A 17,773-nucleotide genomic window follows, 5' to 3' on the forward strand; every position below is an offset into this window, starting at 1 on the left:
AACCTAAAGCACCAGCCAATCCCTCTGCCCACCCATCTCCCGGTCGGGTGAGGAGGATGCCGCTAAAGCTGCCTGGAGACCCACCCAAATGTTGCATAACCTCGGTTAAAGGTGCTTTATAAAAAAGCAAGTTGTCTCATGATTGTTAATCCTAATCTCAGCCGGGCCACTAGAGGGAGCACTTTACCACTGGAGCATGAGTGAGCAGGTTTCCTCAGGGAGAAGTCATGGTGTCAGCATTGCACTGCATTGGTTCATGTTAGTTTATACGTGTAAGCTGATTTGATGCTCCTCACTCATAACAACATTGTTTGACTGCATAAATCCCACTGCTGCCCTGCCAGCAGTTCCTTTATATCAGTGTGACCTTTGAGAGCTGATAAAATTGTAAACATTATGGAGTCAATTATCCTGACAACTCTTCGCCAGTGAATTGTGAGAAGCGGCCTGGGTGGTACACCTTGCTGCATTGTAAACTTTTTCAGTTTAAAGTTTAAAAAGCTGTCAGTGCAACAGCTGAAGTCCTCACACTAATGGCCAAACAATGGTCCCTCTGCAGTGCCCCCCCCACCCCTGCCCAGAACACAGTAAAGTGCTGCCGTTTTCTAATGGATAATTAAGGATCACTTGAGCTTGTTAACATGCCAGTTGACCTAGATAATGCATCGCCCTCATTGGGCAGGAGTGAGCATGCCGTTATTTTTAAACACAAAAAGTCAGGGATGCAGTGGGGATACAACCCACCCAACCAAAAAGATTTAGCCCCCATCACTCCCTCCCACCTGCACTCCAAAACCAGCTCCCCACACCCCTCCCTAGGCCAGCCAGTCTCAAGGGCAGGACTTCCTGCCACTGAGGGGTTGAAGTCCCACTATCACCCAGTTAAGCCCATCTGCAGCGTGTTATGGCTGCAGCACAGGCTTCTTTCAGGTTCATCGGCTGCCGGATCACTTTCTCTCCGGGGGCCCGAGCAGTTCCCAACACCCCCCCCCCCCCAAACAACCCTACAAAATCTAGGCCATTGTCAAAAGGGCCGTGCAGGATAACTACATGATTTTTGGTGCTTTACATCACTACCTCCATTGACAATTGTGATAACAGTGGAGAAAATGAGAGAGAATCGAATTAAAATTCTAAAACAATTTTTTTTGGTTCTATGATTATTCTCCCTATATTTTTCTTTTGAGGTGAAGGGGTAGCAGTGGGTGTTAGAGCTGCTATTCAGTGAATGGATGTTAGTAAGGAACAAGTTTCTTTAGGTTCACAAATCATTCTCAGTTATCTGCAGGTGAACCAATTTAAAGCATTGAATTTGCTTTATCTTCATAATACAATCAGAAACTTTTTTCAACTTTCTGATTGCCTTTTCATGTATTATTCTGCAACAAAATAAGGATACATTTTCTATAGGGTTTGACATTTTATTTCTTTTCATTCTGACCACTGTTGCAGGTGAAGGGTTACATATAAGTTACATCGTTGGAGCCATCCTGTCAATATTGGCAATCCTGATTCTCATAGCTGCAGTCATTATATACAGGTATTATATTTGTATCTTATTATATACAGGTATTTGTATCTTATTATTATATACAGGTATTATATTTGTATCTTATTATATACAGGTATTATATTTATATCTTATTACATACGGGTATTATATTTGTATCTTATTATATACAGGTATTTGTATCTTATATACAGGTATTATATTTGTATCTTATTATTATATACAGGTATTTGTATCTTATATACAGGTATTATATTTGTATCTTATATACAGGTATTTGTACCTTATTATATACAGATATTATATTTGTATCTTATACAGGTATTATATTTGTATCTTATATACAGGTATTTGTATCTTATTATATACAGGTATTATATTTGTATCTTATATACAGGTATTTGTACCTTATTATATACAGATATTATATTTGTATCTTATACAGGTATTATATTTGTATCTTATTATATACAGGTATTATATTTGTATCTTATTATATACAGGTATTTGTACCTTATTATATACAGATATTATATTTGTATCTTATACAGGTATTATATTTGTATCTTATTATTATATACAGGTATTATATTTGTATCTTATATACAGGTATTTGTACCTTATTATATACAGATATTATATTTGTATCTTATACAGGTATTATATTTGTATCTTATTATTATATACAGGTATTATATTTGTATCTTATTATATACAGGTATTTGTACCTTATTATATACAGATATTATATTTGTATCTTATACAGGTATTATATTTGTATCTTATTATTATATACAGGTATTATATTTGTATCTTATTATATACAGGTATTTGTACCTTATTATATACAGATATTATATTTGTATCTTATACAGGTATTATATTTGTATCTTATTATTATATACAGGTATTATATTTGTATCTTATTATATACAGGTATTTGTACCTTATTATATACAGATATTATATTTGTATCTTATACAGGTATTATATTTGTATCTTATTATTATATACAGGTATTATATTTGTATCTTATTATATACAGGTATTTGTACCTTATTATATACAGATATTATATTTGTATCTTATACAGGTATTATATTTGTATCTTATTATTATATACAGGTATTATATTTGTATCTTATTATATACAGGTATTTGTACCTTATTATATACAGATATTATATTTGTATCTTATACAGGTATTATATTTGTATCTTATTATTATATACAGGTATTATATTTGTATCTTATATACAGGTATTTGTACCTTATTATATACAGATATTATATTTGTATCTTATACAGGTATTATATTTGTATCTTATTATTATATACAGGTATTATATTTGTATCTTATTATATACAGGTATTTGTACCTTATTATATACAGATATTATATTTGTATCTTATACAGGTATTATATTTGTATCTTATTATTATATACAGGTATTATATTTGTATCTTATATACAGGTATTTGTATCTTATTATATACAGATATTATATTTGTATCTTATACAGGTATTATATTTGTATCTTATTATTATATACAGGTATTATATTTGTATCTTATTCTTTGAAACATTCTAAAATCCTGTAATTTTGTGCTATAGTTCCTGCAGTGAACAGGCCCCATGATGCCCCATCTCACTGACTGTGGTTCACTGGGTAAATATATTAACTGGTGTAGACCAGGGAGATGACGGGTTTGATCGTTCTTTAATTACTCCGCTGATGTTGCCCATACTGGTGATGCTGCTTATTCATTGGCAATGCTGAGCTTCCCTCTTGAACCACCGGAGATCTGGTGGTGATGGTATAATCAGCTCCACACCCGTCCGACCTTCCTCTGATAGAACAGTGCGTTGGCACACTCTGCCCACAAGGGATATTTGCCCTCTTACAAGGCATGCAGTGATTTCAGTTAATGCAATGTTTCAGTGCCAGGCGGATGTGCCCCAGGCAGCTGCTGACCTGCTGATGCCATATGGGTGGGGCCTGCAGACTGATTGGAAAATTCCAGTTGGCATCTGATAATTGGCTTCGGTTTGCCTCTAATTCACCTCACTGGGCCACCCGCCGCTTGTGCCCCTGATCTGGCCTCCGGGGGAATGGCTCAGGTGCGGGGATGGCACTGGCATGCTGATTGGCCGCTCGCCCACCTCCGTCCTGCCCCCATTGGCTGTGAAACTCCTTCACCTCATCCAGGTTTTGTGTCAGTTTCCTGGAGATGGACCATTTCAGGTGTAAAGATGGCGTCTTTTTCTTGCGCAGTACAAATAACTTAACTTCTTCCCTCGTCAGGCATAAAAAGGCAAAGTTCAACGATCCTGTTGTGAGCAACCTAACTTACAGCAATCCATCATACCGTACATCGACACAGGAGGTGAAAATCGAAACAGTTCAGAAACCTGCTATATATAATCAGCTTCGATATAAAAAAGAGGTAAGTTTCACAAATGAGTCTGGTTTGGATTACTATTTTATCAGCAAGCTTGTAAAAAAAATATATATATTCAAAGTCAATGCCCAGTATGTTGTTCAGTGTTGAAAAGAGCAAAAAGGGGAATGTCACTCAGGAGGTAGTGAATCGTAGGGAGTCTAAGTTGCTGCAACAGGCATTTATACATGAATGTTGTAGTCTGGAGCTATGGATAGTGATGGTAGAGGCTCCAACGTTCTTTCCATCACACGGCTAGCCAGGAATCTCCCCCACTCTTACCGCCTGCCATTGGAGTGTTGGAAGGAGTTGCAGGTTGATCATCAACCTGTTTGGCCCTGTTAGGAGCACACCTTCCTCGGCCATCAAGTCCTGGGGCCGGACTTGAACCCTGAACTTCTGGCCCGGAGACAGGGGCACTGCCCACATGACCTCCAAAGCAGTGATTAGGTGACATGCAGTGTCAGGTGGCTGCAGAGCTGTGTGATTGGCAGGGAGATGCTGCCAACTCTTCGAGTGGTGGGGCGGGAACCTCCGCTATCGGAAATATCCTGCCCCACATCACCGTTTGAGGGTTAAGTTTGATAATGTGTTGAAGTTGGAAGGAACTATTGAGTTGTAGGGGACACATAATTAACAATTAGGAGGTCATTATGTTAACTATAGCAAATGGAATTGATGTTTTTTAAGCTGTGGCAACATTTATTTCCTTTATATAACATATTTCCCCCTGGGTGGATAACTGGGCCTAATTTGCAATGCAGATTGATGTTCTTGTGATGCTATCATAGGTGCCAAACCGAGCTAACTTAACAACATCTTAGCAACGGTTTCTAAACAGCTTAAACAGCCTCCAAAAACCTGACGACTCGAGAACTCCCCAGATTAAAAATCAACGATTTATGAAAACAAATAGTTACACTGGTTTTTAACTTAAGTAAGGGGTATGTCCGAGGGTTTCTTCTCTTGAGTTAGATGGAAACCAACATGCTTAAAAGACTGGGAGAAAAACATGCAAATACTGACGGCACAAAAACCAGTAGCTCATTTTTAGCTGGGTCCAGAATGTACTTCCCTGGAAGATTTTGAATTTTTACATTAATAATGGGGAACACTGATTAATTGTAAGCACTTTCATATTTCACAATTGATCATTTTTAAAAAAATAAAATAAAAAAAGGAAAAACAACCTAATATTTGACGATGAGTTTCAAAGACCCCGAATCATAAGGTGGCCACAACCCACCAACCGAGTCCAAACAAACTGCTCCAGACCGGTTCAGAGAGAGCTTCTTTTATACTCCAGCCTTCACAGTTCATTCTGGCACACTTCGCCCACTTCCCCTTCAATTCAGTTTTACCCTCTCCAACCCAGTTCAAGCTGATTTTCTTCTCCAACCTGTCAGTGCGACCCTTATCCGCTTGAGCACCTTCAGATCACCTTGGCTGTCTTTCCTCTCCCCACTTTGCCCTTTACTCTCCCCGCTCCCATTTACGCTGTCTCTTACCTTCCTTCCCTCATTTAAATCTGACACTCATTCCCCACTCCCCCATTTAATACTGAAACAAAGCTTTTCTACCCCAAAGTGTCAGCTTCCTACCACTTATTCCACAAATCCTCCGCCACCTTACCTCTCCCTTTTTTATTTCCGACTCCCTTCCATTGTCATCTATTTTCCCCCCTCTCCATCCATTCCTCCTTCCATTTTCCACACCTGCCTCCTATCCCATTCCGTGTCCCTCCTACCTTAGTGCAGACTGATTCTGGCCATTCTGTATTCTTGAGTGGGAATTTCTGTTTTCAATGAAACTCCTGCCCACCGGTGCAGTGATTAGGATTTCTTCCATTTGGAACAGTAAGTGGCTGGGAGCAATACTTAAAGGGGAAAGTGGCCTAGTGCGTGCTCCCGAAATGCTGACTGTTATCATGATGTGCTGACGGTTGACATGCATGTGTTTCTTCCACAGAGCTGGGATAGTTCCTAGTCTAGCACGTTAGTGATTGGATCCACTGGGCAGAGTGAGCATGTCTGAATGCGCTGCCCACAGTTTGTGATACATGGTTTTTTGCAGAGGAGAGAATATTATAAGCAGACAGGACAGGCTGTGCAGAATCAGCACAACCAATGCGCAAGTGAAGGGCAACTAAGAAAACAGTATATGTCCCTCCGTTGTCTCTGTTAGCAATATGTCGACGTGACTTCTTGTTAAGATTGACTACTTGGGTAACATCTATGACTGGATGATAATGCACCCAGTGGAACAGGACATTGGCGGGACAGACATTGGTGAGAAGGAAACAAGCACAGAGTCAACTGAAGGGGAGAAGAACAAAAGTCGGACATACGATTTCCTATTCTGACCTGATAACATAGTTCAGGGCTATCTTTGACTCATCACAAGCAAAAAGGGGTGGCGGGGCTTGGGGGGGATTTGAATGCAGCTGCAGGTCCCTCCAGCTCCGCTGTATTCCTGGCCCTCAGCCTTGGTTGTTGCTGCAAACCAGCTGAACAGAGACCCCAGTGTTTGAAGTTCTGCATAAAAAAAATTATCTTGTCAGCTTGCCATCTCATTTTCATTGGTACAATGCCCATTCTTTCGAATCCTTCCCTGTGGGCAACATTAAGGTGGTGTAGACCTGACATAACAGGGCTCTGCCCCTTTTCCTGATCTTCCTGCCCTGGAAATGGGTGTTTCTTGGGGACAAAGGTCAAGACAACAGTCCCTCATCCTTTGATTACAGAAATAATGGTGACCAATAATGAAGATAAAAAAGCAAGTTTAAGCGTAAAGACATGCCATTGGTCACTATGGTAACCTTTAGATCATTGATTCAGGGGTACAGCATTGTGCTTAGCTGCAATCAGTGACTACATATTAATCTTTAAATGGTTAACTTGGACATGTGTTTAACGTAGCCTGCTTTGTTCCTATCCACCTCTTGTCCCCATCTCTATCTTCTCTCTATTCCCAATTTGAATCTCTGAAAAGCATAATACTTCCCTGCTAATTCTGCAGCAAGAGTGTCAAGGCGCACTGCAATGGAGAAGGGGCTATTTGAACTGCATCTTGTTTGTGGCATTAATCTACCCACACTACACTCTTTCCCAGAAAATAAGGGAAACTGCGGAGTTTTCAAGATAGCAGATGAAGAAGAACAGGGAGAAGTCAGGACATAAGGAATATTATGGCAGGTTTGGGCACTAGTGGCAGCATTCTGTCTCGAAGATGATGGTTTGCGCCATGGTGATCATCTCTGTGTCAAGCATCACTTGTTGCAGCTCAGGAGCCTCACTCTGGCATGGCAGTCTCTGCCGCATTTGCTGCAGAGGAAGATAGTGAGCTGAGATGGTGCACGATTCACTGGCCTCCGTTTTCTCTGGGCCCTCCTCTCAGCCAGCTGAACTTTGTGTTTCTGCTTCCAATCCTGCCCTTCCAAACAGTCAGCCTCCAGAGGTCACGGCCATCAGCGACTGTCTCCCCGTTGTCATTGTCAGTTTCCGCCATCTTCATGTCTCGCTTGTGGGTGTCCTTGCAGTGGAGGTATGGATGCTCAGAAGGTCGTGACCCAATGACCAGTTCACCATGCAGAAGGTCTTTGGGTATACGACCATCATCCGTTTGATGAATGTGGCTGAGCCAGTGCAGCCATCGTTGGCTTAGCAATGAGTATATGCTGATAGAATTAGCACACTCCTGGACCTTTGAGCTGTTGGCCTGCCAAGAGATTGCAAAGATAGGTCTGAAACAGCGAAGGTGGAAACTGTTCAGCCTTTTCTCCTGCCTAGCATATGTTGTCCAGGTCTCACTACTGTAGAGGAGTGCACTGAGGATGCAGACTTGGTAGACTCACAGTTTGATGTTCTCAGTCAGATTTCTGTTGTTCCACACACACTTACTCAGCTTGGATATAACAGCTGCAGCTTTTGTGATGTGTGGGTTGATTTCAGCATCAAGTGACAGATTGCTGGTGATTGTGGAGGCTAGATATGTGAAGCTATCAACAACCTCCAGTGTCACATTGTTAATGTTGATAGATGGAAATATGGCAACATGCTGGACCTGGACATGTGTTTTCCTGATGCTGATGGTCAAACCAAACTCTTTACAGGCATGAGAGAGTCTGTCCATTTGCCACTGCAGGTGTTCCTCAGTATGGAATGCTAGTGCGGCATCGTCAGCTTAGAGCAGCTCTCTGATGAGGGTTTGGCGCACCTTTGGGATCTCAGGCGAGCAACGTTGAACAGCTTTCTGTAGGTTCCTGCATGTAAGTGGACACCCTCTCTAAATAACCTAAAGGTATATGACGGCAGCAAATAGAAGAACGTTCCAAAGAGTATCGGTGTCAGAGCACAACCCTGTTTGACCCCACTGCGGATCTCAAAGGGTCCTGCTGTTGCCCCATCATATCTGACCTTACCCATCATGTTGTCATGGAAAGAGGGGATTACACTGAGCAGCTTCAGTGGGGAGCCAATTTTCTCCAGCAACTTAAATAGAGCACCTTTACACACATGTTCTTATGCCCTGGTGAGATTGATAAAGGCAATACACAGGGGTCTCCTGTGTTCACGGTATTTCTCTTGCTGCTGCCGGACTGAGAAGATCAATCAATTGTTGATCCTCCTATTCTGAAACCAGGATTTGGGGTAGATGTGTTCGGCCAGGATCTGCAGTCTGACAAAGGCAACGTGGGCCAATACTTTCCCCGCGATTCTCAGCAGGAAGATGTCTCGATAGTTGTTCCAATTTCTCCAGTCACCTTTGTTCTTATGCAGAGTCACAATCTTTGCATCACACATACCATGGGGCACTGACTATCCCTCTAGAAGAGACAGAGAAGGTTGTGCAGATGTTGTAGGAGTGCTGGTGAGTTCATGCTTGATGAGTTCAGGTGGTACAGCATCAGCAAACTCTTTACAGTTGTGAGAGAGTCTGTCCACTTGTTGCTGAAGCTGTTCCTTGTTGGAGGCTTTGCAGCTTTGTCCATGGCAAGCGAGTCAATAACTTTGCCAAGCTCCTCCACCGTGGGTTCGATATCCAGCTCTGCAATGGCAGGCAGGCTTTCTATGGTGTCTAGAGTTTCCCCAGTGACAGATTCCTATCTCTCTAGAGTACAACACAAATCAATGTTCCACCCATCTCTCCAAACGTCTATTGCAGTGGATGCTGACCTCCCCTGCCTTTGTTTTCAATTGAGCCGTTTTATTTGCTGATGGATCTGTTGCCTTTTTCATTCCTTCATAAATGCCCCTGATATTCCCAGTGCCGAAGGACATCTGGATATTCTGGCAGAGTTGCAGTGCACCACCCAATAGTCATTAGTGCACTGTCTAACAATCTGTTGGACTTTACATTGAGCGACTCTTAATCCATTCAGGGTCTCCTCGCTCGGACCTCTCTTGTAATTAATGAGAGCAGACCACTTGGCTTCAATGACACGTTCCATCACAGTGATGTTAGCCTCGAACCAGTCAGCATTTTACCGCTCTCGCTTCCCATATGTTGAGAGTGAGGTATTGTAGACAGAGCCTAGAAGTGTGTTGCATTTCACTTCTGCACTCTGTGTGGGAATGTCGGAGAGTGGAGGTTTTTTATCTGAGTGGCAGTTTGACTGATATTGATACAAGGCTGGCAGCTCTGCTTTGAATGAAAAAAACTTCGAGTGTTGCATCCTCACCCTAGTGCACACCAGGAGTGATCTGTATCGCAGTCAGCACTGTGGTAGCTGTGTGTGCTGAGAATGCTGTTCAGAGAGTCACGTCTGGTGATGGTCAGGTCCAGCTGGTGCCAATGCCCTGATCTTGGATGTCTCCAGCACATCTCTTGGCATGGTTTGTTCTGAGAGAAGATGTTAGCTACACAGGCTTGTGGTAGCAGCAAAGCACAGGTAGCCTCTGTCCATTCTTATTCATCTTTCTCAGGCTCTGATGTCCGAGGCACAGGGGTCATGTTTCATGGTCCGCGTCCACTCTTGCGTTGAAATCCCCAAGTAGGTAAAGATGTTCTGACTTATAGGGATTCAGCTGAGCTCTGGGTAGGGACAGGTTTAGTAATCCTACAATATTGCATCTATTGTATGAAAAAGTTGTCCTGTTTTTATATATATTATATAATACATAAACAGATATCTTTTATATACTTATATGTAAATATAAATGTTAAAAAACAACATACTGTATAATAGAAAGCACAAAACTATTTAACAATACTAAATAGAAGATTCAAAATCACTGATGTGTTGTCTTTTGGAAATCTTTTTCCTCCACTGCAGCTTTCTGGTCAATCTGATAGTCTTTCACCTTTCATTTTCTGACTTCTACTTAAAACGTCACCTCAGGTACACGTCAGCATGATTGTGTGACACCCACAGCCCACACCCAGCAACCTCCATCCTTTTGACATGGGCTGGCATAACGCAACGTGGTATTTTGCAAACCTGGAAAGGGCCACGACATTTTCTGTGGTGATAACAGTCTCTTGTTTAAAAGATATACTTATTTAACAGATCTAAAGAAATATTAACAAAGGAGAATGCAAACTCGGTACAGTGCTGTTGAGTAGAAGGTTTTAAATGTCTCCAAATTTTATATGGACCACTCCCTGAGATTAGTTATGTCGTCAAATCTTACAGTCTTACACATAATAAAGTGTAAACTGCTGTTAAATGTTACCCTATATACAAGATAAATGTTATGTAAGCCTATGACGATTCTTCCAATAACAATGTACATGTTTTCTCTGTTTTGCTCATGACATATTGTAGCCTAGAAAACATTTGATAATGTTTAACATCAACAAAATTTTTGGAAGTTTCAGATCATCTTAATGCAACAGCATTCAAAATATTTCAAACAGTTTTTAGTTCAACCCTTCTACAGTTTGCAAAATGCAAATGCTTCCATTACAAAACAATTTAAAACTCATGGCATTTTCAATCTGCTTTTCATTTTCTTTAATAACAGGATAACTGCCTGTCACAGCATGAAAACCTAACAATTTGTGCATGCAGTTTTATACTACTTATCTTTTCTTTTCTAATAGGCTCCTGTGAATCGTTTTCAGAACAGAATCATAATTATTAAACACTTTCGGTTATACTATATATACAGTAAACAGATGACGTTAGTAACTCATTTCTTTATTCACCACCAGAAGTAATTATTTGACTTCCTTGATAACGTTACTTTGTTTTATAAATAAAATAGGGTGTATTTTCATCTTTGTCCCCCTCGGCCTTAAGTATTACTTGAGGGCAGCACAGAAAGGATAATCTGTTGGAGAGGATCTAACATGATTAAGATAACTACCTGATTGTCCTGTCAAATTTTCCTATCTGTGCTCCATCCAAGTGACAATTAACACCCTGCTAGTGAAGATGAAAATCTATGCCAACATTTAGTCAAAATGTTCACTAGCTGGCCTTGTCCTGTGACTAAATTTGGACTTAAGTAGCAAACTTAATGTAACAGCATTTTTTAAAGAAGTTAGATTCAAGTGTATTTGGCTGTATTTGTTTTTATGATACTAACTGAATACTCCAACGCTTAATATGTACGGCCTCATGAATCTCTGATGAGAGTTGATTGAAGAAATGAGGCTTGTTCTTAGTTGAAAATGATGACTTTAGATAACGTGAGAGAAATTTATAAAATTATGAAGCCTGTAGATTCCAGCTGAAATTAAAGATAGTGAGCTGTGTCGTTAAGTTGCCACAGAGTGTGCATGTGTGGATGCATGCTCATTGTTCCCAATGAAAAGACTTGTGTGGAGGAGTGTATAATAAGCACAGATTGCGTTGGATCAACAGAATAATGCATACAAATGGAAGAAAAGATAAGGGCAAATCCTAAAAAGGATTCCTTTTTCCTTTGCTGCCTAATGTTAGTGAGCAGCCTATATGACCTCTTGTTAAAAGTGATTATTATTAACATTCGTAATTGGAGAAAAATATAGCCAATGAAAGAGCTGAGAAGGAAAAGTACACCAGGAGAAAGTGGAGGTGGAGTGGAAGTAAGCACAGTGCAGGATTAGGTGTAAAGGTCAGTGGCATGCAGATCTAGCCCAAGAAGTGGCTCATTAAAGGGGAAGACACATTTTTGATTGGATAATAAAGGTTGCTACAATGGTTATTGCAAATATTGTTCCTGTCTGCATGAGTGTTTGGAGGGGAAGAACAAAAGATGAAAGATGGGAGGAGTGCTGTTGGCTTATATCACCCGCCATTACCATAGGAGCTACGTTCAGAGACCCACACTGACCTATCCAGGAATGGCAGAGAACTACCTTTACAGACCACCAGGCAGGTAATGGCAGAGTTGTGCCATCTGCTGCATTCGGAACTGTAGGAGTTTCCCAAAGATTTAACATGTCCGTGTACAGAGACCGGAGAAATTATGGGATTCTGCTTCAGTTCAAACTGGTTTATTTGAGAGGGAGTTTATACGGAGATTTTCAAATGGCCATCAGTACAGTTTAGACTGCTTTTTATCAGCATTAAACTGTCAGTTGTCTACAAACTTTCAAAATGCATAATCAGGTTTAAAGAAAAATAAGTTCTAGTTATAGTCATTTGGTCATACAGAACTTGAGCATTGCTGAAAAAGACATGGGCAGGATTTTAAGTGTTGTTGAGTGGGAGCGGGGCACACATGTGTAAAATGACGCACGGTGACACTGGGGGGAGCTCCCAACATCACCACGCCCCATTTATATTTTCAGGAAGGCAGAGGCGCAGCAGAATCAGCTGCGTGTCCACCAACCTGTCAATGGCCACTTGAGGCCATTGACAGAGGCAATAAAGTAATTAAAGGACCTGCCCGTCCAACCTTAAGGTTGTCGGGCAGGCCAGGAGCCCCGGCGGCAACTAGGGAAAACGTGAAACCTCGTCCACGGGCGGGAGAAGTTTCATGTAGTTTTTGAAAAATTTTAATAAAGTTTTTGTGAAAATTATGGACTCGTCCCAACTCATGGGACATTGTCACATGAGGGGACATGTTAGGGAAATTTTATTTTTCCATTTTTAGGTTTTTGACATTTACAGCCGATCTCCCTGAGACTGCACTTAGCCTCAGGAGATGAGTGCGCTTTTCCGTGCGAACGCGTGAAAGAACGAACTCTCGATTTTGAGATTTCACCCCCCTTAATTGGCCCACCTACGTAAAATGGCGCCGCACTCCCGATCCGCCCGCCCTTCAACTCCTCTCCCCACCCCACCCCCCACCCCCCTGACGAGGGGAAAATTCAGCCCATTGTGTCAAAGCTTTTTGTCTTGCACTCATCAGGACAATCACAAGAATACCAATGTCAGGGGAAGCAACAACTTTATACGAAGAGAGTGCTGATTGGTTGGCAAATGGGCACTGATTTAATAGAAGCATTGCCATGGAGAATGCACCAGTTAATGGTGATTGACAGTTAACTGCCAAGCATGGTTGAAATTTTAAACCTGGCAACTTAACTCTGTTGACCATTTGTTGGTTCATTCCTCAGGGCAATGCCTCTACCAATCAGTGTCCACTTGCCAACCAATCAGCGCTCCCTTATACAGCATAAAGTTGTCACTTCCCTGTCATTGGTATTCTTGTGAATGTCCTGATGAGTGCAAGACGAAAAGCATTTTTCAGCAATGCTCAAGTTCTAGTTATGTTATCCACTGGGACAAAATTATAAATTGGGGTAGACGGGGTTGGGAAGTAAATCAAAGAATTGATTAAAGAAAGAAAAAATAAAATTACAAGAGACATGAAGGAGCCAGTCAGTGTGGTTATTGCAAGTGGTAATTGGTAAATTTCCATAACAGTTATCACCGTCTTAGTGTTGGGATACAGACAGCAGGGTGGAGTAGCAACTAGGAGAATCAGGACCAGAATTAAAGTAGAATGGAAGAACCCAAACTGTCTTCAGTTTTACTACATGTGCATCAACCAGTGTTCCAGAAGGTATTAAAAAGGCTCATTTGTTGATAGGAGATGGCATGTCCAAGTAGCAGTGTTCTTTTCACAGTCTCACGCCTGAGGTGGTTAAGGTAAACAAGTTAACATACTTTCGTTACTGCTACCAAGAGTCTGATAAGGCAGGCATTGGTTTGGTAACTGGAGGTTTTGCTGAATAGATTACTATTGTTGTAGGTGCAGAAGTTTTCCTGCTTCTGTGGCCCATATCTTTGTACTGCTCTTCTATAATTAGTAATGCTTAGCCATAAAATGAAAAGTTACCAAGACTATATTTAAGTGTGCTACTTTCTCAATCTGTAATTAACCAGTTTGGGTTTGCCCCGAACTCAGTGTTTATTTTCCCTCATGTCTAGGAAATTGGATTTGATTTTTACATTTCCATTAAAGGAATATTCCCGAATAGAGAGCTGCAAATGGAATTACTCTTGAATATCAATCTGACAATTATATACTTGTACCAAATTTTTAAAAGAAAATTCATAAGGTGGGGTCTGGAAAAAAAATGCTTTCATCTCCTGAGAAATTTTTGAAGCATATAAGAGAATAACAGGCTGATCTGGATTACATTAAAGTCACAAAATAAAATGAGCAACAATATTGGCAAACGATGATGCAGAACAGCAACATTTAGAATGGTGTTCAACAGAGCCAGCGCAGAATATGTCACTAAAAAAATGAGAAGAAACTAAACACAAATGAGACACCATGGATAAATAAAGAGAAAAGAGAGGAAAGATTTCATATTATATATAGCGGCTTTCATGACCTCAGGACATCCCAAAACTCTTTACAGCCCATGAAATGCTTTTGAAATATTGTAATGTAAGAAACGTGGCAGCCAATTTCTCAGCCACAAGCTCCTCCAGACAGCAATGTGACAATAACTAGACAAACTGCTTTTGTGATGACGGTTCAGGGATAAGTAATGTTCGGGACTCCTGGGGTTCCTCACCTGCTCTTCTTCAAAATAACGGCAAGGAATCTCGCTGCACTGCCGAAAGTGCCATTTTTTCCGATGAGACATCAAACCGAGGCTTCCTAAGGTGGATCTGGGAATACAAGTACACAGACCACTAAAAGTTGCAATTCAGGTCAATGTGGCCAGAACAAAAGCAAACAAAGCACTAGGATTTATTTCTAGAAGGATAGAATTGAAAAGTAGGGAAGTTGTGCTAAATTTGGAGGATGGCATACAGTTCTGATTGCCATATTGTAGAGGGTGAATAAAAAGATTCACGAGGATGGTACCAGAAATTCGAATTTATAACTATTGGGAAAGAATGAACAATCTCTTGCAAAGATAAGGCTGAGGGGTGATCAAAGGTCTTTAAAATTATAAAACATTTTGACAGAGTAGACACGGAGAGTGTTTCTACTTTTAGGGAAGAGCAAAATAAGAGGCCGTCAATAAGATAGTCACCAAGAAATCCAATAGGGAATTCAGAAGGAACTTCCTCACCCAGAGAGGGATGAGAATGCGGAACTTGCTACCACAGGCAGTAATTGAGCCAAATTGTATGGATCAGTGCTTCCTAAACTTTTCCCAGTGCGACCCCATTTTAATGCCTCAGACTTGGTGTGGCCCCAGAGTTTTTGAGGGGTGAGGGGGATTCAGTTTTTGACTGGGGGTGGGGGGGGGCTAAAATAAGACAAAACAGCAGGATAATAACCTTCATTATTTTATTAAAACACCATAAAAAGATGGGACACTGTTCAATGTCATTGTCAGAAATAAACTTGGAAAAGAGTTATTGTTCAACTTCAGCGTACCACTCATCCAAAATGCAATCTTCTTCATGGATGCTGTAAAGAATTGATTTTTGCATTCAGTTCCCAAGTATATCTGTGACATATGCAACGACGCGTATCATGTCTTGGTCACAGAGAAAATCAACAAAATTCCATTTTTTTTTGGCAGTCGATTGCAAATGAAAGCAGTTAATCCCCCTGTTCCAAACACCTTTTGCAAACACCCTCCCTCATGTAGTCCTCAGTGTGAAGCAGCAGTGCATTATGATCAGACCCCATGTCTGTACATGGTTTTGCAAGCAGATGCGTACGAAGTGGATGAGGATAATGTAATTCATATTGGATGTGACCTGGCGCAATACGTCACCTAGCTCTGTGCTCAGTTCTTTCATTGCCAGTTACACCTGTGAATAATGCAGTGAGTCCAAGTAGCAGCTGGAGCCGTTCTCTGCACCAAGACACACAGGCCTGACCTGCGGCCTGCCAAAGCTGGGGCACCATTGGCACAAAATCCAAGCAGGCAATCTCCGGGAACGTTTGCGTGCCATGTGACACACTGAATATTCCCTGTGCCTTTTCATGTTTGGGAAGTGGGAGGCAAAGCGGAATATGTTGAGGAATACTATTTTCCTGCATGTATCACGCCAGAGCCAATATGTGTGCATCACACCCTTTAGTATTCACGTCAATATGAAGAGTAAAAGCAGGTGTATATTTCAGGTGCCCCGTCGGCGTTGATCCCTGAGCAGCTGCAAGTGTCACAGCTCCTCACTTCATGGTGTTGTTCGAGATGGCCACTGTAGCAAGTCTCTTTGCCTGTTCCTCTCCAGACATTATTTGAGCTATTTTGATTGCATCAGATAAAATCAAAGTTGCTGCAATTGCTTAAGGCCTCTTGGCCTGTGCAATCTGATAGTTCACCTCAAAAGATGCTCTTTGAGCTTGTTCGGAGCTGCTGACCGTCCTCTTACAGTGAGATTGTTGCTGCAAAAGCTCCTCTTTCCGCTGTTGGGAAAATGATTTTGATGTATTCTCTGTGAATTGTCGGGTGGGCGGGGCCGGAGCAGGCGGGGGTGGGGCAGGAGCAGGCAGGGGCGGGGCAGGAGCAGGCGGGGGCGGGGCAGGAGCAGGCGGGGGCGGGGCTGGAGCAGGCGGGGGCGGGGCAGGAGCAGGCAGGGGCGGGGCCGGAGCAGGCGGGGCCGGAGCAGGCGGGGGCGGGGCCGAGAGCAGGCGGGGGCGGGGCCGAGAGCAGGAGGGGGCGGGGCCGGAGCAGGCGGGGGCGGGGCCGGAGCAGGCGGGTGCGGGGCAGGAGCAGTTGGGGGCGGGGCAGGAGCAGGCGGGGGCGGGGCCGAGAGCAGGCGGGGGCGGGGCCGGAGCAGGCGGGGGCGGGGCAGGAGCAGGCGGGGGCGGGGCCGGAGCAGGCGGGGGCGGGGCCGGAGCAGGCGGGGGCGGGGCCGAAAGCAGGCGGGGGCGGGGCCGAAAGCAGGCGGGAGTGGGGCCGGAGCAGGCGGGGGTGGGGCGAGAGCAGGCGGGGGTGGGGCCGAGAGCAGGCGGGGGCGGGGCCGGAGCAGGCGGGGGCGGGGCCGGAGCAGGCGGGGGTGGGGCAGGAGCAGGCGGGGGCGGGGCCGGAGCAGGCGGGGGCGGGGCCGGAAGCAGGCGGGGGCGGGGCCGGAGCAGGCAGGGGCGGGGCCGGAGCAGGCAGGGGTGGGGCAGGAGCCAATTAAGGCTTGTCCAGCGTCATGCGCAGCCGGTCAGGCTCAGCGCTACCTGTGCGGGTGACGGGGAGGAGGAGAAAGGGAGGAGGAGGAGGAGGGAGAGTCGGGCCCTGAGGCACGGAGCTGCCTCAGGGAGATTGAGTAGACAATAAAAAACCTCAATAAATGATGTAAAAGTTTATTCAAACATGACAGTGTCACATGAGTTGGGACATATTTGTAAAGGTGGGGAAATTTATTTAATTGTTTTATAAAAGCTTCCAATAAACCTCATCCCGCTCATGGATGAGGTTTCCTGAAAAGCGGGAAGGCCGCTTGGGCTTTTTGGCTGCCGGCCGACTTGAAGGTTGGACAGACAGTGTTCTTATCCAGTTTAATTACTTCCTTGATGGCCTTAATAA

The 17,773-nt window shown here is 42.9% G+C and overlaps 1 protein-coding gene across 3 annotated transcripts in view; it reads left to right on the forward strand.

The window, feature by feature from the left end:
* Positions 1–17,773, forward strand: part of lrp4 (low density lipoprotein receptor-related protein 4) — a 422,664-nt gene that overhangs the window by 394,919 nt on the left and 9,972 nt on the right. For all 3 annotated transcript variants that reach the window (XM_041197751.1, XM_041197752.1, XM_041197754.1), the window contains exons 36-37: positions 1,453–1,540; positions 3,817–3,958. In XM_041197751.1, coding sequence (XP_041053685.1) covers positions 1,453–1,540; positions 3,817–3,958 — 230 coding nt within the window. The remainder of the gene's footprint in view (positions 1–1,452; positions 1,541–3,816; positions 3,959–17,773) is intronic.

The sequence above is a fragment of the Carcharodon carcharias genome, chromosome 10 (assembly GCF_017639515.1).
Source record: "Carcharodon carcharias isolate sCarCar2 chromosome 10, sCarCar2.pri, whole genome shotgun sequence".
In the NCBI taxonomy this organism is placed as follows: domain Eukaryota; kingdom Metazoa; phylum Chordata; class Chondrichthyes; order Lamniformes; family Lamnidae; genus Carcharodon; species Carcharodon carcharias.